Source organism: Vanellus vanellus (assembly GCF_965231255.1).
Source record: "Vanellus vanellus genome assembly, chromosome: 4".
Lineage (NCBI taxonomy): Eukaryota > Metazoa > Chordata > Aves > Charadriiformes > Charadriidae > Vanellus > Vanellus vanellus.
Window position 1 is genome coordinate 17163046 of NC_138909.1, and position 21799 is coordinate 17184844.

Consider the following 21799-nt stretch of genomic DNA (forward strand, 5'->3'; position numbering starts at 1 on the left):
AAGAGGCACTCCAAACCTATTAATAGCAGGGCCTCCAAGATTTCTACTTCATGCTTACATAGTGGGGGAGATCCTTGTGTGAAATCCTTGACCTTCTTTCTTCATCTGTTGGGAGGTAGATGCAAGCCTGGTAGTGCCTAAATGCTTATCTGAAATTGAAAACTTCAGTTTATCCATCTTGCTTAAATAAGGATTCTTAAATAAGTAATAAAAGCAGCTTTCATTGCATTAGCGGTGTCACCTGGGTCTTCACTTGATGTTTGGGAGTGGAGAGCATTGTTTGTTTATCAAAAGCCTTCCTTAAGAGAGGAACCAGAATAGTCCATGGAGCTATCCTATGGAGAGAGGAAACAGGATAGTCTTTGGTATTATCCTATGGAGAATGTTGCTGTCATGTACAAGCCATTTCCTATGTATTCTTTTAATTACAAAAGATAAATTATAATGAAAAAAATGTCAATTGATAAGCTAAGGAAAATGAGATGCATACCTGCTCTGGCTGTTCTCAAGTGTTCAGACACAAATGCTCAGTACACATTGAGGTGTATTTTTCTGGACAAAGGAATAACTGTGACAATAGGACTTTGGATATTTCTGCTAAATATGACTCCCTAGTGTTTCACCGCTCTCAAATTGGCAGCATATATCTGAAAAGACTTGCAGATCTTCTAGTGGGGTTTGTGTTTCGTTTTTTCCTTTCATCTGTAGCACAGTTTATTGGTGAAGTTCTCTTGAAATCACATGTGGAAAAATATGCCTGTCTTCTGGCTTGTTTGCCTTATAGTTAGAAGTGGATCTATCTTTTAAATAGAATCGTTTCCTTTTCCCAAAATTTTTCCAAAATTGTAAACTCTGTGTTTCCTCCTTTTCTCCAAAGCCAATGGGAATTGATACAGAACCTGGCAAGAGGACATATCGCTGCAATTCACATTGCTTTGAACGAAAATGCTTTGTTGCTGTAAATATTGGGGAAGAAAAGCTAGAATCCAATATTTTCACATTCAGACACAACTATGAATCCTTGTTAGTACGCTGGTACACTAAGTAAGAATTACCACACTTCCTCTTTTGTATGGTGGAAAAAAAGGGTTATGTGAAGTTCAAAATTGACTTGGGACTGAACTAAAAAAGCCTTGTCATGTGTGACATGAGAAATAAACATTAATATGTCTTGTGTAAATTGACTTTGTTTGGGATGAGACTGAACTTAGAGGCTCTTTATCACCTTATTTTTTTCCCCTCAGTGTTTTATATATCCATATATAATTAATCTCAAAATTTTTGAGATGATTCATCCTCCCTCATGCTGTGCATCACTTTTAGTCTGACTAGCGCACTCAAAAAACTTTATTTTTAGGGCTAGATATTGTGTGTATGACACCTGAATGTTTGTGTGAGGACCTTATCTGTAAATCGTCCTCGATTGGCAGGGAACAGATTATAATTTTGTCATCTTCTATAAAAGTTCTCTTTTAATTGTCATTTGCTATAATAGAAAGTGCAGGTTTTTGAAATGGAATATTAACAAGATAGCTCTTATACTAGTAGCATCTTACCAGGTTTCAGTGAGAAAAGTGACTTTTATTAGTAGCGTTCTTCACCATATATATGCTTGAGTGTGTCTGTTTTGTGACATACATAAATCATTCTGAACTTGTCTCCTCAAAACAACAGCAAATCTAATATTTTTTAATAGAAAGTATAGTTTAAACAAACTGTTCACTTTTAATATTCTAACTTTTAATATTCTACTATACTAGATTCTTTGCTTAATTCTGGCTGACAGTTCTTGGAATTTGATATACTAGGTTATAGTTAAAATCTCCAAACTCACAAAACCATTTCCAACTACTTTAAAAATCAAATTCTCAAGGCAAAATCTGAGTTCTGAGAAATCAGTATTCCAAAATATCTGCATGTTTTCACTAGTGCATAGGTACGCTTGAAGTATGTAGCACTTGACAAGCTATTCATCTGTAAAACTGTGATTATAAAATTGCTGGTTGCAAATTACTTGTTCTGCATCACTTTAACAGAAACTTGATGTCTGCTTTCCTCTAATTCACTGTGACCCTTCTCCATCACCTCTCTGATGGGATTTGATTTACAGTTGTTTTGCTTGTTTTGCTCCTACTATTGTGTTGTATTATGATAGCCTTGGGAATCCCTCCAGTGATTTCAGTAGCCTTTTTTGCCCCCCCCCCCCCCCCCCCCCCCCCCATCAGTAAGGTTGGCACGTGCTAGGGAAGGTACGTAAATGAATGCATCTGTGGGCAAGGTGTTAGTTGTACAAAGTTAAACATACAAGTTAAGGGATAAACTTACCTGCTTACACACTCGCTTTCTTTGCCATCTTTCTAACTTAAAAGCATTGAGAGTGTCTACAGCTTTTAATATTTTTTGTATATTTGACATAAATGCTTTCCTTAAGGAATGTTCATTGTTTTATGGTGGTAATATACGGTTTCTACTGAAAGACAGGTGTAACATTTCCATAATTCTAAAATTGCATCAATGTAACCATAAATGCTGACTATATTAGAGTGTTGTGATGTTATTCAGAGTGATAGTATGGGCTTTTTACAAATAATACCAAAATGACTTGACTCTGAATTTTCACTAGCTTTTTCTCCTACCTCTCTTGCAGTCTTTCCTCCAGTGTGGAATGGATTTTAGTAAAAAATGGACATTGTAACCTAGTAATATCAGTAGGAGTTTGGTTTTGGTTTTGTTGTTGTTACAACAAAGTATTGCATAATTATGAAATCTTTTAATGACAAATCTGTCAGAAAACTACTTTGAATTTTTGGCTGTGGATGTAATAAAGTTATTTAAAACACTGTGTTGAAAGAGTAAGCAATCTTGTAACTTGATGAAAAATATTTCTTGGTTTTTAATTGATGAAACACTGAAGCTTCAAAACACTCAAATCAGGTAAATATAATCTCACTACACAGGAAGGGAATTCTGTCAAACAAAGACTGGTTTTATAGGAATTCTATCAAATGAAGACTTTTTTTAGGACTTATGTCAAATGAATGCTATTTTTTTTTAACTGCACTCAAGTCCGTGGGTTAAAGTTTTACTTTCCTTTGGCTGAATTTGTCACATTTAATGTTAGTAAAGAATAAGTAATTGTGTTTCCTAGGAATTGTGAAGTGGAGGTTGGAGGTACCACCATGAAGTAAATGAAATGCACTTTTGCCATGTTTCTTTCAAAGAATGTCACCTGACAGATTAAGAAAAAGCTGATGCCGCATCTGCCACTTCATATTGGCAGACAATAAATCCACATAGAGGATTTCTGCATTCATTTGCCTTGGATATAAGGAGTTTACAATAAGCGTGGCTTTTAGTTCAGTCTGCTTGACTGAAGTAAAAGCCTTTACTCGAAAAGAATTTTAAAAGCAGAAATGTTTGTCAAATTTGCAAGTTTTGACAGAAGAAGTCAATATTTACTGTGAAATCTCTGAGTTGGCAAATGACTGGAATACCTGCTAAAGTGCATGGCCAAGAGGGTGGCACAGTTAGAGACTGAGGGTGGATGCATTTGCATACAGCCTATGAGGCATTAAAATTAAGATGATTTACTTTTCTGATTTCTGTACTTGCTAGAAAGCCATAAAATACCTCATCTCTTTATAAAAATGTTTTAAAGCTTTGCTTTTCCCATCTCCAATATAAGCTTGGAGGTAGATGAAACATGTATGTGTTTTAAATAGTGTTATTTTCATAACTGTTATATTCTTAAAGTTTGCTACTTTTCCAGTCTGGCTGAGTCTCGCTGCTTTTTACTTCCCTGCATATATTTCTTGCAGTAGTAACTTACTGATGCATGGGGCAATACTTGAACATTTCTCGGGTCTGTGTGTAAACTTAAATTTGGGTTGACAGTACTTTAATTAAACATGAAGCATATTAAGAGAAACCGTGTGTAGGGGGAGATTGCACTCCTGCTGTGAATTTTTAAGTGTGTTTTTTTTAAGCCTACTCTTTTTAGAGTTATCCTAAGTGTAACAAGCAAATCAACCAAATCGGAGAAAAGAATCTTCCCAGGAGAACTAAGAACTTCCACTGAACTTGGTTTTTGTACTGCTGGCACTTCGTACTGTATCTTTCAGAGCATCTCCCAGACAGACTCTCAGGAATATCCATGCTGATAGATACTGAGTTGAGAAAAATCAGCACAAGTCCAGAGAATCTGACCATCGCTCACTTGCAGGCTCTGAGCTGTTGGGTTTTGATTGGTCTGGGTCTTAAATGCAATAAAGGAATCACAAAAATCAGTTTTAGACTTTAATGCAGCTCTGAAAAAAAGCTGCATTCAATCCTTGCATGTAAACAGATTTCAGAATGACTGAGTTCCTCCACGTTTATTAATAGTTCTCACTCCTTTAAAGGCACCATTATGTAACTGCCATGTATTGAATGTAAATATTTTTATAAGAATTTCAAAGGATTTTTTTTTTAGACTAGTAACCAAAGAGTTTTATAACAAAAAATACTGCTATAGTCCCCTTTCCACAAAAGAAAAGCCTGTCGGGGAAACATCTATCAAATACTTAGCAGATGCAGCGTGAACCATGGATTCCTGAAGTTGCAGTTAACTTTTCCATATGGTATTCTAAGCAGCATTTTCAACATGGTGTTCATAGAAAACAGATGGTTTCTAGAAGCTAATTAGGAATAGTAAAGTAATAGCTGATAATTTTAAATTCCCTTCTCGGTGATCTGCATCTTTCCTAAAAGTATTCCTATGGAGGCTCAGAAAAAGGGGGGGGGGGAGGGGAGAAATTCCACTGATCCAGTGTATGCTTTCTGGAAAGTCTTTTAATGTTATGCTCATATTTTGGGAATAAATGAGCCATGTTGCCTATTATGCCTCAGACTTTCCACTTGCATCTGAATTAAAAAATATTATTGTGGCTGTCGAATAGATGGTTTGTATCAATACAAATCATATCGCCAGGCATTTTCTTTATGGGAGCTTGTAAGAGACCTTCTGGTTTGGAGCAGGCTTTGCAAGTCGGACAGATGTGTGCCAGCCCATTTTAATGCACTGTGGAGGCCGCACTGTACTGCCAGTCCATTTTAAGCTACCAGTAGAGAAAACATCAGGGCAAGTAAAATTAAGTAACTACGATTGGATATGCTGAATGCAGACAAGAATTAAGACTCTTGCAGTGAATCTGCCAAAAGTAGCGGGGCTTGGGTTCTAATTTTGAACACTAAATCAGTTGATCACTGGCAGGGCCCCACAGAGGTCTGCTTGGCACACATAGTGAAACTCTACCCAGAGCTAGTAAAAACAACATATGTTCCCAGAAGCTGCTTAGGAAGCTCTTTAAGCACTGGGGAATATCTGCAAAAGCCTTAGACCTTGAGAGTAGAAATAAGGACACCAATAACCTCATAATGAAAGAGTAGTCACCAGAACTATACTCCTGCTTGAGCAATAGTGACTAAATGGATTAAGGCTAACACTGCTGTAAACAAGTGTAGGAGTGGGTGAAATTCGCACCAGGACTCCAGTATGGACAGAAATCCTCTCAATGGGAGGAATTGCAAGAGCAGGAGGTGTAAAGTGAATCTGTTAGTATAACTGGTATGTGAGGTTCAGTGATGATACCCTGACACATTTTTGTTTAAGTGCCTGCTTTACCCTTTTATGGTCTATATTATCTCAAGACTGTGGTGATAGTTCAGCATTTGAAGAGAATGTCAAAAATCATGCCTGAGGAAGCATTTTCTGCTCTTGGAGAGTATAAGATTCTTGTTGTCTAAGGAAGAAGAGAATGACAAAAATTCAGGTGTTTCTGACATAAGGAACCTACAAAATATTAGTCAAATGGGAAAATTGTTTGGTTTTGTTTGTTTTTTTTTTAAATCTGCTTGTTCAGGATCAGACAACTAAATGTATAGTAAGCCATATATGTAATGGAAGTCAGCAGGAAGAAATTGCACTATGTGCTTCCTATATTGGGATGCTTCTGCAGACATTGTACGCTTTTTGGAGATGGAACAAATAAAATCTTGACCTGACTGCAGAAAACCGGAGGAATGGGGTTGGGTGCCATCTTGTATATATAATCAAAAGTGTGTGACAATGACAACCTGCTGTGGTATTTGCTTCAAAGCCTATGTAATTCTGAGCAGGTGCAGTATCTGCTCCTGATGTGCTACTACATAGCACTCCCTGGCGCTGCTGCTAGTTGCAAGGTATGTTTGTGATATTAAGAGACTACCCATACTCCTTTTATTCTATCGTATTACAAGCAGACTCCAGTGTACCATGCGCACTTCTGCGCAGTTGCATACCCAGATGCAGGCTGTGGAGCTGTCTGTACTACAAACCTCTCTTCTGCATGGGGCGGGGGTGAATTTATAATACATTTCAGTTGCAGAAGGATCACTTGACAGTGAATAGGTGCAATTGCAGTGGGGTTCTAATTTGGCTCTGATGCAAACAGCAATGAACTGGCAGCAGCCCAGGCCCCATCTGCTGGTATCGGTACCCCGGATGCCAGACTGCCTTTTGCAAAATTGTATGCAGGAGCATTGCTACTGTTAGTATTGAATACGGCTAAATTAAAGCTACCCTGGATTTGTCTGCATGAGATGGAGTCCATATTAGCAGTGAAGTTTAGAACTTGTATGCAGATGTATTTTTTATCTTATTACAGAATAAATTAAAAACCTATTGTAAATACACTTTTCAGCTCTTTGTGCCATGACCTTATGTGTGCTAAGTCATAGTGAGGACAATGCTTTGTTTTTTAGGAAAAGGTGGAGGGAGGAATTTGGAAGTTTTTTCAGTTTTGCGAATTAATCCTGATAATGGTACTGAAAAAAAACTGTAATCCAAGGATTCTCGAATTATTTGCATACTTCCATCAGCTGCAACAATAGGTACAATTTCAGCCAGACTGAATATCTTGATACAATTCTCTTTAAACTGGAATATGGAGCGTAGAGCAAAGGCATCGGCGCTGCAGCTTAGATTCAGCCAGACTGAGCCGGACCTTGATTAATTCCATTTGTTGGGAGCTGTGATGGGAACATCATGAGAGATGCCAAAGAGGTGTTGCAGCTACAGTAGCTGCCAATTCTGTGCAGGATAACACGGTGATTCACCTGTTGGGGCTGCACCTGCCATTCTTAACTGCCTCAGACTAATTTAGGATCAAGAACACAGGGAGAATCCTCTGCATCATTGGAGGTGGTCTCTGTGTCACTAGCTGTGTATGTATTACAGCTGGGAACCCTCATCTGTTGCCGGTTTTGTTGTAAACTGTAACTTAGTTTACATTTTTATTTATATTTGCAGTTTAAAAATCCTCTTTCATCGAAGTTGAAAACAGGTATGATAGATATATAGAAATGCTAAGGAAAACTAATTAAATGGAAAAAAAAAAAAGCCCACAGAATGGTGAAGCGGTATTATTTATATTACACAGCGGCACTAGCAGGTGCAAAACTAGAATGTAACTGCTCTTGCTGATATATGATTAATGAGAAAACAATGATGATATCTCCATATATAACTCTTGCTTCCAGTTCCATAGCTTGGCCTCAGTTTTAGCGTGAAGCAGATTAGGTTTTGCTTGCTGTTTGTGTGTTTGTTTATTTAACCAGAAATAGGTGATTAGGGATTTCCAGATTGGCTAGCATTGTACACAATACGACTAGGAATGTGAAGGGATTCTACTGCTACGTTTACTGGTTTTCTGTATGTGAAAAAAATGTGATCAATGCAGTGAAAATAATAAGGTCTGATATATGAGGTCTTAAGCATTGTGAAGACACAGTATGATGAAATGCTTGATGAACTGGTGATTTAAAAAAAACAAACAAACAGAACACCAACAACTCAAAATTAACAGATGTATTCCAATTCACTTTTCTTATTGTATTTAAATGGCTTTCAGTAATGTATTAATGCTTCTAAGTAGTCTTTGTATGGAGGAAAAAGAGTTATTTAAAAAAAACAGGTGAAATTTTGGAAAAATAGACTAAGCCAAACCACTGAAAAGATTTGGTCAGCAAATTCTCAAGATTATACAAATCTAAATTTTACATTGGGCCTTCCGTTATATAAACTATGTTTATGTAATTCTAAAGTCACATTTATGTAATTCTAAAGTCAGAAGAGGTTTGTATTACAGGAGTAAATATGGTTTTTATTTGTTCTTCAGTGAGTGGTGGGTGTTTGGAAAATAAGTACTGATTCAAGTATTGCCAAATGAAAGTGAAATTCTTTTAAAGTGCCAGCATTGTTTTCTGTATTTACCAGAGCCTTCAGTGACTGGCCTTCAGTCTTGACTTTCACTGTGATTGATGTTATGATTTGAAGATTTTGTTTGCTCCATTTTACACTTCATAGTTCAGTATGTTATAGAAGGAGGCCTGAAAGTTTCTTTCAAAAGAAAAAAAAAAAATCAGTGTTTTGGAAATGGATCTTCAGTAACAATCTGTGATTTATTTCCAGACACGAGTAATGAATTCAGAACTAATTAATTCAAAACAGGATGATGTTTCTCATGCATTTCAAAAGCCCCTATCATATAATTGATACAGAGGTCCACAAACCAAGATAATGTTACCAGATGCTTCCACAGTTCAGCAGGGTCTCTGATGTTCTGGTTCAGCAGAAACAGTCATCCAGACTGCTTTAGCGTTTTTTAATATTTAGTAGTTTATTGCTGAATTATGACCCTTTATACATCTTTTTCACCTTCCAATTTACTCACGCTTTACCTAAAAAAAAAAACCCAACCAACCAACTTAGCCTTTCATTCAAAAAAAGTACTGAGTCACCTAAATCCTCTGCCTAACTCATCAAAGTCGAGTTGCAAGCTGCTGATAGAAATATAGAAATAAAAGTGTAATACAGTGTGATTTTAAAATAATATTTAAAACACTTCACCTAAGCCTTACAGCAGATGCCACAAAAGTCAAGTGACTGAGAAATGGGGCTTAGCACTTCTTTTCTGTACTATTATGTGGTCTGGAGAGTCTTGAGGGGCAGGGTTGGATTTGTTCTGTGCTTCTGGGGGTGTGTCCATTTTGCTTTTTTTCTGAAACTTGTGGATGTTTGTTTGAAGGACGAACTGACATTTTCAGACATGAAGGAAGAGACGTGTGTAAGATTTTATTGGTTTTTGTTTTTAAGGAGAAACTGATGGAGACACCTTTTTTTCTTGCGAGACTTCTGGTATAACAGTATTGATACATCTGTTCTTTTTTCAGTGCGTAAAAATGTTCTTTTCAAGTGTCTTCATAATCCATTTGTTGTCTGAACATGAAATCAAAGATGTTTCTACATCTTCAAATGTGTTTTACATTTGTTTATCTGCTTAGTAAAGCCATTCAGGACCAGCAGCAACAGGCTTAGAAATAATGTTGTTCGAAGTTGGAAACTAATGGAATTGAACAGCTGAAAGCCAGTTAGAAAGTAGTTTTTCTTTCCAGTATTGCTGTAATTTTTCTCACGTTTCTGAGCATCTAATCTTTTGATTAGATATATCTTTATCATTTTTACCTTATGCCCCTAGCCCTTCATAACTGTTCCAGATGTTGCATACGAGTTCAACAGATCTCAATAGCTCATGACAGGCAAAGCAGAGTAAGCATAGAAGCTAATTTGCTGAGCCCCAAATACCTTCACAGTATATACGGTAGTATTTTTACACTGAATTTCTGTTATTTCATCTATATCATTGTTTGAAATGGTGAATAGAGAGCTTTATTTTGTTTCTGTATTTCCAGTTTGCAATTAAGTGAGGAGGATACTTCAAGAATCAAATGCCTTTGACTGATAGGTCTGCATGCTGTTTGAATGTATGGCAAGCAATTAGCAGTGCAAAACCTATAAACTAATACTATAAAAATAGAACTGCACGGTTAGTTGGAAGTGCAGTTGTTGTACTGAAACAGATAGAATACTGATTAAATGAAGTAACTTAAGGGTTAAAAACGTTGAATGACCAAAATTTAAAATACATGTGAAAAGCATCCTTCTAGTCTGTAAGGACCTCAGTGGATTTTGGCAAGATTTCTTGTTATGTGAATTGGTATATATGAGGGGGACAGAACTGAGAGAGAGACTTGAATTTATAGGGTACCTCACCTTTTTCCCCTCGTATTGCAGTGCTGTGAGAAACAAATTTGAATGACTACAAGATTGAAACCCTGACACAGGAACTCAGAGAACAATAGATTTTTATATCTCTGCATAACAATATTAAATTGCATTGAGTCATACATTTCAACTAATATTTTGAATCTTAGAGTTACTTAATTTGATTTTTTTAATAGAATACGAAGAGAAACCTGACTTTAGCAGATACTACATGAACAATTCAAACCACAGGAAAACATAGAATGGTTTGGGTTGGAAAGGACTTTTAAAGGTCATCCAGTCCAACCACCTTGCAATGAGCAGGGACATATTCAACTAGATCAGGTTGCTCAGAGCCCTGTCCAACTTGACCTTGAATTGTTTCCAGGGATAAGGCGTTTGCAACCTGTTCCAGTGTAAAACCAAAACTTCCATTTAAAGCTTAAAGAGACGTGAAAATTTATTTGTACCTTCATCAAAGTACCTTTCCAGATTTCTACTTTTTCTGTTACTGGCCACAAATATATTTCATATTTGTCTATGGAAAAATAGTTCTCATTTAAAGAACTGCTACTTCTGTAACTTCTCCAGGAAATAGTGTCTGCCCATGAACAGTGGAAACCTTGGATTGCAGTAGATGATCACTGCATGCCACAGCCACTCTTCTGATTTAAACAACTGCATGCCACAGCCGCTCTTCTGATTTAAACAATCAGAGAAATGAAAGTACATTGAATATTTGACCATATGATTTCATTCTTTCGAGTTCTCCATAATATGTTAATGCCATGTTTTTCAAGTAAGGTGAATAGCTAAGGGCACTGATTTCTGTAATAGTGCAAAAAGGATAATTTTATGGAAAAAAAGTGGTATAACTTATATTTTGACTGCATTTGTGTTGTGGAACAGGGTGTCATTAAATCCATAAGATTTTACTGAATTGGATGAGCCAGGTATCTGTCCTTATATGTACACTTTTTCTTTTAATGTTCTTTCATAATACAAGTAGCTTTTATTTTTGGACTAGCTACTCAGTGGTAAGATGGAAGGTTAGCTGTGTGAAGTCTGGTGCTATTTTTGGTTCTGTATTAGGCTTCCCAGTTACTCCACTTAAGGAAAGCATCTGTTATGCTGACTTTTGAGCTGCTGTGATTAATGCACCTATGGGCAAAGATATAATCCTTGTCTTGTAACTGAAAATATTTTTTTTTTTCTCTTCAGACAAACTGGATTATGGTCATATCATGAGCTGCATTTGTTAATTATCTGTTTCCAGTTTCCACTTATTGCATGTTTAATAAGGCTGTTGTTTCTTTATGTAACTCTTGAAATTGAGAAGCATGATGTTAAATTTCATTGTTTAATATACTGAAATGATTGACTTTTGTTGAAGTAGTGGATAATACTGTGGAAAGAATTGCTGTGGGTGTTTTGTGTTAGACATAGGCGAGTTGTACAGTGTGATTCAAAAGGATTCAAAATTTCCGTAATTTTAGTAATTTTTCAACTGTAATTATCTGATATCTAAATAGCTGCACGAAATCAGTGCAATACTGGAAATACGATTTTGCAGAAAGAGATCAGTTTTGCCCTTTGGAAAAACTGGTGAATGGACCTTGCCAGAAAGTCCTGCAGTATTGGAAGGCTTTAAGAAATAGATATGTGTAGGAATTCACTTTAACTTGTGCATATTTCTACAGCTTATTTTTCTTACTGTCATTTCCATCGCAGTGAGGATAATCTATTTGAATAGCACCCAAATGCCATCTTTCATTTCCATATGTGTTAATTTTCTGAATTAAACTTTGAGATTATAAAAAATATATGCAAAAATCTGTTTAAAATCGAAATAAAACTAAAATGTGATATGTGCTCAATTCTGTCATCTGTTCCCAATAGCTGTATGGCTGTATGAGTTGTGGTGACCTGACCAGTCTGTTTATGCAGTCTTTCTGCATTGTCATACTGTATTAGGCGTTTCCTGGGCTTGCTGCCAGACTTTTTCTGTTTACAAGGCAGCAGGCAAAGATTAACATTTCTGTTTTCTTTCTTAGTCTTTAGATTCCCTGTGGGACAGAATGGTTTGTCTTTTCCTTTTTCACTGCTGTTCCTCATCACGGAGCATCAGTGAAAGGAGGTTCATTTTCTGATGATGACTGTAATAATGTGACACAGCCAGTGATTAAATAGTAATTTAGGAGGCGGGCCTAGAAGAATTATTCTCATTATGATCTTTGTTTCAATATTCTTTTTTTTTTTTCCCTAAATAGGTTAACAAGCTGCCTTTATCCAAGGCAGGCAAATTCAACATTTAAAAATTTTTAGAAACAGAAAACTTAGTTTTTCTCTCACTGTTTACTGAATTTAATAAATTGATGGAAAAGACAAAAGGGTGCCAGATGCCAAACCTCTAATGACAAATCAGGCAATGTCTTGTGGAAGTTCTGACCCAGAAATCGGATTTCTTACATAGCTTTACTGCAGCATCCAGAAGAGCTGGGGAGACTTTTCACAAGCTGTGGTTCTGCATAGCTTTGTGAATGTGAATAATTCCATTGACTGCGGCGGAACTGCTCTCAAGCCTAAAGCTAACCAACTGCATGGGTTAAAAAGGGACTTTGTAGAGTGAGACAAAAAAACAGGTGAACTACTTGAATTAGCTATAGGAAAGAAAGGACCATCAACATGTTTTCACAAACAGATTAACTAAGACTGTTGGAAAGGTCTTAGAGCCTCTGAGTAAATTGCAAACCAACCCACCCCCCCACTTTTAAAGTTTCTTTATTTTGTCAAGAAATATAGGAGATTAAAATAAAGGAAAATCAGTCTTTAAAATCTGAAGTAAATTTGCTCATCAAGATGCACAGTCATATAACAGAAGATCAGGTAATGATTTTTTTAATTTTGTAACACAGCCAATACTTTTGCATTTTTTCTGCGTGATCTGATCTGTGTTACTGTATTTCACATTTTAGTTGCAGACAAAATAACAGTGCATTTGAGCCTCAGAAATTAAGAGTTATTTGACCTAATTCCAATTATCTTTAAAGAACAAAGGAGATTTTTCTTTTTTTTTTGTCCTGGTCTGCTAATGACCTTATGGAAGTTGGCTGTTGGGGAAGCTGCTATGATGCATTGCATAGTCCTCATAGCTACAGCTGGTCGGCAAGGTGTCTCGAGTCTTTCAAGCTCATGGTTATATGTCCTCAAGCTTTAGGACTCCTCAGCCTACCATATAGCTGTTTCAGGCAGATGTGCCCAGTCTTAGTAGCCTTTGAGCTCTTTCAAGCATTGCATCAGAGGGTAGTAGCTTGCTTACCCTTCTTTTTGGTGTTGCCCAATTTTGTTTAATTTGGGAATTCCCAGAGAGATTCTGTAGTAGGGCTGTCACAGAGAACATAAGCTGGTGAGGAACAGAAGTTTTTCGCAAGTGTGAAGTACTGCTTCTCTGTACCAGCAGGGACCTTGTCATTCAAACTGATTTTCCAGGTTTACTATGTATATGAAATAGCAGTGTTTTTTGTTGATGTTCTTGTGTACAATGTGGGCTTCCATGCTGATTGGCTCTTGAACAGTTTTTTTTTGCCTGCTTCCAAATCACTTTGTCATTTCTACCAAATTAATAGGTTGTTAATTAAAAAAAAGAATACTGGCAATTACAGTATTTTTTTAAAGGGCATGTCAGGGGCTCATTGATTTGACTTTCTCTGTATTTCTACTTCCCAAGTATATGCGAGTATATTCTAGCTACCCATCTGGCTATTCTCTTGCTGTTTACTGAAGACATGTCAGGAAATGTGACTCAGTATTACCAGGCAAATAGCTGCCTTTAGCTAGTACTGAACCTCTTTTGTGCCAGTCTTGGCTTCAGTCATGAAGGATATTGATGGCTTCATAAGTAGTTAAGAATGTTGGTTAAACGCATACACCTCCTTTCCCCTGGTCAGGGTTTTCTGTGAAACTGCAGAGACCAAGGAGAAGTTCCAAGGTAAGAAAATCTGTGTTAAAATCACAGTACTCAGTAGGAAAGGGTGGGAATGCCCTTTTCACCTTCCTTTTTGAGTTCCTGAGGCTGCCCAGAGGAAACTCTTCCTTTTGACAGTTAAGTCTGCCCCTGTTGATGATGGAACTGAAATAGAAAATGGACCTGTTCCTGCAGGAGCTCTTTCCTTGCGTTTTGTGCTTTAGGACGTGCACAAAACCTTGAACTGTAAGCCTGACAGCTTCAAAAACACTGCAAGAATTTTAATGAGACTGGCACTGAAGAGGAACTGGAAACTTTATTTGAAAAAGGGAAACAAAAATGATGATTACATATATGACCTGACTGGCAAAATAGACAAATACTTGACTTTTAATTACTGAGAAATAAAGGTTGATGCGAGGGGCAAAGGGCAAAACCATCAGAATGGCATAGCTATAATCTGTCCCTGTCAAAGAGGAGTAGCACTTCCCAGCAGAAATGTGGAGACCGCTCACTCTGAAGGTGATAGCGGGGGGTGGTGGTGGTGTATCTAGATTTGTCATGCTGACATTTAACGAATTATTCACGTTCTTTTTAGCAATTAATGGAAAAAAACCCCACTGCATTTCTTTAAGAGTTTCAGCCTCAAATGCCTGTCCCTACCGCTGAGCTGAAAGCGCATACACAAATCCAGCTGTTGCTGTGCATGCCAGTTTTCCTAGTTTTCCTTTTGTCTGGTATGTTATGTGCTTCCTTTTTAAAATATTTAGACCATATCCTGTTTTCTTGAAGTCAGTAGATAAATATTTCTCCCATTGTTAAAACACATACAAATAATCTTGCCTACCTTCTCCAGTTTTGATGGTTTAGTTCCATTTACAGCTGATGTAGAGAATTTGTCATGCGGAGCAGCTTTCCCCAGACACAGGGTGTGGCTTTTCAGACTTAAACTGCACAGTCCTGTTGCTGCTTACTTAAATTGAATCAGCCATACTAAACTGAGCCAAGCTATTTGTCTTTGCAGCTCTTGCTTCTCCATTTAGAATGAAGCATATTTGTAGAGCTGGAATAAAAACAATTTACCCAGTGAACTCCTGGCTGGAGGGTGTTGATATATATGGTTACAGAACTCTCTTTTATGCCAAAGATTAGAGAGAAAATGAATTCTTTAGTAATTTTTTTGTGTGTTTGTGTTTATAAAACCTCCATGGTGTCAGGCTCTCAAAATTTTATTTTATTTTCCCTCTGGAGGTTGGAGGACAAGCATCCTGTGGATTAAGGTTCATTTATATGATTCCATTTTTTTAATTGTAATTTCATCATAAAGGACAATTATTAAATACCTGTTGAATTCTGTCTATAAAAGAACAGTCATTATTCATGTTTCTTCTGGTGGGGATGCATCTTCTGCTTGTTAGGTTCAGAGGTGGGAGTAGGGGTTGGTGTAAATTAAATTTCTAGGCCTGTGTGATGGTAATAAGAAAGGGATTTCTCTGTGGATCACAATTTTATTTCCTAGTCCAGTAGCCTGGTCTGACTGAAGAACTATTTGTTTGGAAAGAGCAAACTTTTTAAGTTATAAGTATTTGTCAGAAATATAAACCTGTTCTAGAAGGTAAATATGATGGGGGTATTATATGATATTAAAACAGTGCACTAGTAGACAGCAGGGAATCCGGAAACTGATTTTTCAAATAGATGTGTTTCTCCCCTTCCCTTTCAACACCCCATTTTCACATTTTGGCTTGTATTTTTGGCCATTCCTGTGAGTTTGTGCTTCATTTTTTTCTTCTTCTAAACCACATTTTTGTGCTTTCAGCTGTGTGATTTTGAAGTACTTTTACCATTAATGGTCTTGCAAACTACTGTTAGTCATGCCACTTCTGTAACATAATGCATATTTAGTAATATGTACCTCTGTTAGAAAGGTCTTTATGTTTTTCAGAAAACTTCATCCATTCAGTGTCCTAAGTTTTCCTAAATGGGGGGGGGGGGGGGGGGAGGGTATATGAAAAAACTGCTTTTGTTGTAACAAGCAATTCAAGAAGCAATTCAAGTTTTGAATCATTGGATCATTGAGCCACTTGCATACTTGTTTGGGTTTCTTGCAGTTGAAGCCGATGACAATTTAATTCTCCTGGTGCTGCCACTTGAATTGTGTTGTCCTCTGATCTTTAGTCTAATGGTGAGCACAGCCTTTTTGAGCCCATCAGGAAGGAGAGATGCCCAGAGTCATTTGCACATCGTCTCAGAAAGCTATGATGAGAACTCAAGTGAAGAGATTCTGTTGAAACAGGCACACAAGAATACTGTGGGTGACCCTACTAAAAAAGAAAACGCAACGTTGACTTCCAGTTGTATTTATTCTGAGACTTCTCACACAACTTTTTTGCTTTTCCCTATTCCCTTGTATTCCTGCTTGTAATTCTAAGCCGTTAGAAGTATTTTTAAAGGCCTGAGTACAAGTCCTATCCAGTCCTATTTAAACATGCACTTCTCTGCTGTGTATAGTGTATTTTTAAACAAAAGAAGTGCAACAAGATCACCTGATAGCAGTCTGAGCTGGCAGAGGAGCACAAGTCAGTCACTTTTTGTTCCAAGTAAAGAGAAGGCCGTGGAGTTACCAGCAGAACATAGGCAATGCTTGGGTAGGAAAGGGTGTTGTACTTAGAAATAAATAGGGTTTAACACATTTTAAACATGTTAATTGAAACATCTAGAGTTAACAAGATAACATTTTTCTAAAGTGTTCCTAAAGCAGTTTTTCAAAATATATTTCACTTTTCTAAGTGGGAAAAAAAAAAATTTCAAGGAAGTGTGAAGGAACTTCTGTGGTGTAAGCCTTTATTGAGTTGGCTATAATGATAAACCCTAAAAAACTTCCTTGTGCAGCTCTGTATATGCCTTCCATAAAAAAAAGTTAGATTTAGAATAGAATTATTTTTTTTTTCTGTGGACAACCAAATCCCGTTCTCTTGTTCTTTTAAGAGTGTTATCTGTGGTAATTAAAGCCACAGACAGGAGAGAGACGTTCTCACTGAGCTTTACGGGGAGGCCAGGGGTGGAAAGCATGCATTCGAAGTACTTGTATAGAGCTTTTGTGGATGTAAACTAGGAAGTGGCCAGATTCGAATCTCAAAAATGACCTAATGACTGTAATTTTTAAAAAGCTCTCAACGCTATTGAAAATCAGATCTTATTTTGGTGCTTAACCTCTTCAAGGTTTCTAAAGCTTTTCAGGTTTTCAACTTCACGCACAGAAGCTCACAGCATCAGTACTAGCAAGAGAGTTGTTGCTTGAATGCATGACTACGTATTTGGCTGGTTTTGCTATGGTACACTTATATGCAGCTTTGCTAATAGCATCTTCCTTTGAAAAGCATTTTAGGACATATTTTGAAGGACCAAACAGTTCTTTTAGCACCAAGTGTAGCAAAACAAGGAATGGGTAAGACAGACTATAGACGCTAAGAGGAAAGACAAGCAACATTTGCCATACACTAGTTTGACCAACCAGATTTTGATCCCTAACTTACTGGAATGGCTGACATGCTATTCATATGCAAAAGTTCTACTGCTAATGAAACTCTCAAAAAAAAATCAATAGGTGTTCAAAATTTTTTTGGTTTTAAATTTCTAAACTGATTGAATCCTGCTCAAAACTATAAAAAATTGCTATATGATCTAAGTGTAGATGTTCTTTGGAGCAGAATAGTGTGATTTGCAAGCTAGACCACAGTGGACCTGCAGCATTCAAAATCCCACGCAAATGATTTATTCATTTCAGCTTTCCCTTAATAGTTTTTTGCACACCAAGTCAGCAAAAAACTGTTATCATTAATTGCAGCATATACATTAATTTTAATTCTGCAGGAAATGAAGACTGTTTATTTTAGCATCTGTTTGCACCTTGGGAGCTGCTCCTTTGACTTAATTACGATAAAGGCCCAGAAAAATAACCATTAGATTGTACTTTTAGGAAAACAGAAGATTTCCATGAACTTGGTTTTACAAATACTTCCCTCACCTCATAATGTGTGGTTATTTGGGATTGGTAAATTCTAGAAGATCGTTATTCCTTGTTGAATACACTTTCTCACTATTGTTTTTTTTCTTCTTGTATGTTTTATGTGTAGCCCGTCAGGACTATTTGTAAGGAGGAGGAGAGCTTCCAGAATTTGCGGCTGGAATATAGCGAGCGTCTGTGTAAATCTCGCTCCACTCGCATTTATCTGGCTTCTAGTTATAAATGTAGTTTTAGTATCTTTTACAGTAAGCTGAAGTCTGTCTTGGTCTGTGACTGAGGGGTGGGAGTCCCAGGTCAGGTACCCGGTGTGCGAGCAGGCTGAGAGGCTGGCATTAGCCTGAGCTCCAAGATGGAGGTGCCGTTGCTCCACCTCCAGCAGTTTTATCTGATGGTACTCATGATTACTCCTGCGTGTTCCTGCCTGGGGAAACGTAGGTATATGAACATGCGGAAAAGCACCTATAGAGATTAGTACCTTTATTCCTTTCCCCAACAGCCATTTACAAAAGATTTTAAACTGCATTTCTAATGGTACTCCAGTCATCTTCTGTGTACAGATCTGACCCTTGCTTTGTAGAATTGCTCTGCAGACAACAAAAGGATGATGCTGCATGCAGTTATAGCCCTGTGTATTTCCCAGGGTCTGACATAAAACCTGTCGTTCTCTCCTCTCCTTTCCTTCTCTCAGCTCAGATGTTAGACTGGATGGGTTAAGGGGTGAGGGGGAGGCTTTGAATCAGAACAGAAAGATTAATTTTAGGCTCTGCATTTAACTCTAGCCTGCTTGAAAACAGCGCTGCAAGGGCACTGGGGGCATGAGCAGAGCAGTGATGGGGAGGCAGAGTTTGTGGCACGTGGTTTTGGGGGCTTTGGATGAACTTGTGAACTTGTGCCTCACAGAACATCTCTGCCCGTGTCCACCAGTGCTACTGGGATAAGTGTTCTGAAAGCTTTCGCACAGCTTTTCCTGCCCTGTTGTAATGGTCCAGTGCACTAGAAGCAGCAGTTTTCAAGCGCAGCTGAAAATGTCTCTCGTCAACAAGAGCCGATTGTCGTTGTAATGGTGAGGTACTAATAGAAGGATTTTGATGACGGCTGGGATCCTTTGGCTGTGTAACACAGTGACAGAAATGCTGGATACTGCTTGTGGCTCTTGCTGTACCGGCACCGGCTGTTATTCCCGGGTTAGCTGCCATGACAACTGCGCTGCTGGTGAATGCCCTGGGTGGGTGTTCCTGCAGGGAGCTGAGGGTCATTGATATTCTGAGTGTTTCTCAGACTATTTCAGGCAGTAGAGACCCTTTCCTGTAGTTCTGCCAATGTTTACTTTTATCACAGTAGGTAAAATATGCAAATGGTGTCAACAGGTATCCAGGCAGGAGAAAAGCTATTTTGCCTAAAAGCAGGTTTTTGTTTTACCTCTTTAATGGCATGGTTTTACCAAATGGTTCTAATTTCCTTAGCTTCTACATAGCTTTTATTCCCAGATCTCATTTGAGTGTGCAGTATTAAAAAGAATAGGGAAACAATTATACAGTAAAATTTTAATCTGGTTACATTTAAAAAATAGCCTGCTACCTGCATGCTTTTTTTTATCTTACAAGGGAGTTAGAATGAATTTGATGGGATTTCTTGTTGTGGCATTTTTGGTTTTAATTGTTTTTAAAGCGGACACTTGCTCTTTCACAAGCTGACATTTATTGACTCTTGAGGAGTGATGTTTTTCAGGTCTTTGGTTTTGTGGTTTTAAAGAAGTCTAAAACATTTTTATTTCGGATATCCCCATCCTTCTTGAAATACATTGTAATGTGATTATAGACAGAGCTGCAAAGGACATGGAAGGGACTCTATTTCTATTTTCCTTGAATAGGGAATACCTTTTAATAAAAGTTTGTTTGTTTTTATCAGGATATTAAAACATAGAAATTAAATGCCTTGGAGCAAAAAAAAAATAAATTCGTAGATGCGATCATTTCAACTTGACAGATTTTCCTATAAGCAATTAATGTAAGAATACAGGAAGCTTTGATATTAGAGTTTATAGGTGGTAGTGTCAAAGTCATCAACATGCATGTGTAGTTATAGGCAAAAATACAGGTGTTGAATGTAAGAGAAGGTGTTTTTCGAGGTGAGGGGCAGTCATTTTGCATTCTTGACCCTGAGGTTTCCTTCACTACTGGGGCAGCTGAAGTACCTGAGAACTGGAGTGTTCTGTCATTATAAAAGAACATTCATGGTATCACTGTGAAAAGGAAAGCACAAACTTATTACTTGTTGCTGACTAACTGAAGATTTAATATTTGCAAGTATTGCATTCATTTATTTTGCTTTGTATATTTTGCTGTAAAGGTGACATGCTTGCAGGACTTCTTTGGAGATGATGATGTCTTCATTGCCTGTGGACCTGAAAAATACCGGTATGCTCAGGATGACTTCGTGTTGGATCACAGCGGTAAGACTGTACATCCTAAACCCACTGAAATAGTCAACTTCATTGAGAACTCTTCCCCAACCCCTGCCTCATCCCACTGTTCAGTCCTCAAGAGTTGGGCAATTTAGGAAAATATACATGGGAATATATTTTCCCATAGATTAAAAAGTTTTTCCAAATCATTATCCAAATTCTGCAAGTCTGTTAAAATGCACTAACAAACCTAATCTATTTTCTTGGAAAACAGGCCTTGTCTCTAAAGTTACTTGGAAAACAGCATTGGATTTTAAAAGGTTCAATCATGGAGATCTAATGGATCTAAAATCTGTTAAAAACATCCACTTTTAAAATCTGTGACAATAAGATGATTTCCATATTGTTGTCTTCATGATATTCTTGAAAAATTGCACATGTAACCACATTCATTTCAGGTCTTGAATTGTCCTGCTGGACAATTCACTCCTTCCAGTCTATAGGCCAAGTGTTGAGCCTGTTTATATTGTGAGATTATAGGGTGTGTTGGGTGGGGAAGGAGGTGAGACAAACTGGGACTTTGTGCCCGTGTTGTCTGCCATTGACACATCATGAATCACTAATTTACGAAAGTTGTTCTTCTGTAAGGAGAAAATTTTTAATTTAAGTTCAAGGAAAAAGATCTCTACCAAGGAGTTTTCGACTTGTCTTGGAACATCAAATCATAGATATCTTGGGGTTTTTCTCCCATGTTCATAGGACCATAGAATGGTTTGGGTTGGAACAGACTTTTAAAGTTCATCTAGTCCAACCCTCCTGTAATGAGCAGGGACATCTCAACTAGATCAGGTGCCCCATCCAGCCTGGCCTTGAATGTTTCCCAGGATAGAGCATCTACAACCTCTGGCTAACCTATTCCAGTGTTTCGCCACCTTCATCATAAAAAATTTCTTCCTTATATTTAGTCCAAATCTACCCTTTTTTAGTTTAAAACCATTATCACTTGTCCTATCAATAGAGGCCCTACTAGGCATGTTTTTTTTCTGTCTGTATTGGTTCAGCTGTAGAATCACCCTGCTTTTCTTTTATGAAAAAATTAATCTGTGATAAAGAAAACTTGCCCTGGAAAGAATCATCAGATTATCTGAGGAGAGCTTCAGACTGTGAATGAGAGGGTTTTTTTTTTTACCTTGCTCTCAGATAACTGAAAGCAAAAGCACCTGCTGTTTCTCTAATTTTTATAGATGCCATAATTGCTTTACAAAATCTTCAGTTACATCACGA

At 37.4% G+C, this 21799-nt stretch overlaps 1 protein-coding gene across 1 annotated transcript in view; it reads left to right on the forward strand.

The window, feature by feature from the left end:
• Positions 1 to 21799, forward strand: part of DCLK2 (doublecortin like kinase 2) — a 92340-nt gene that overhangs the window by 27059 nt on the left and 43482 nt on the right. The window contains exon 3 of the mRNA XM_082482150.1: positions 20461 to 20563. Coding sequence (XP_082338276.1) covers positions 20461 to 20563 — 103 coding nt within the window. The remainder of the gene's footprint in view (positions 1 to 20460; positions 20564 to 21799) is intronic.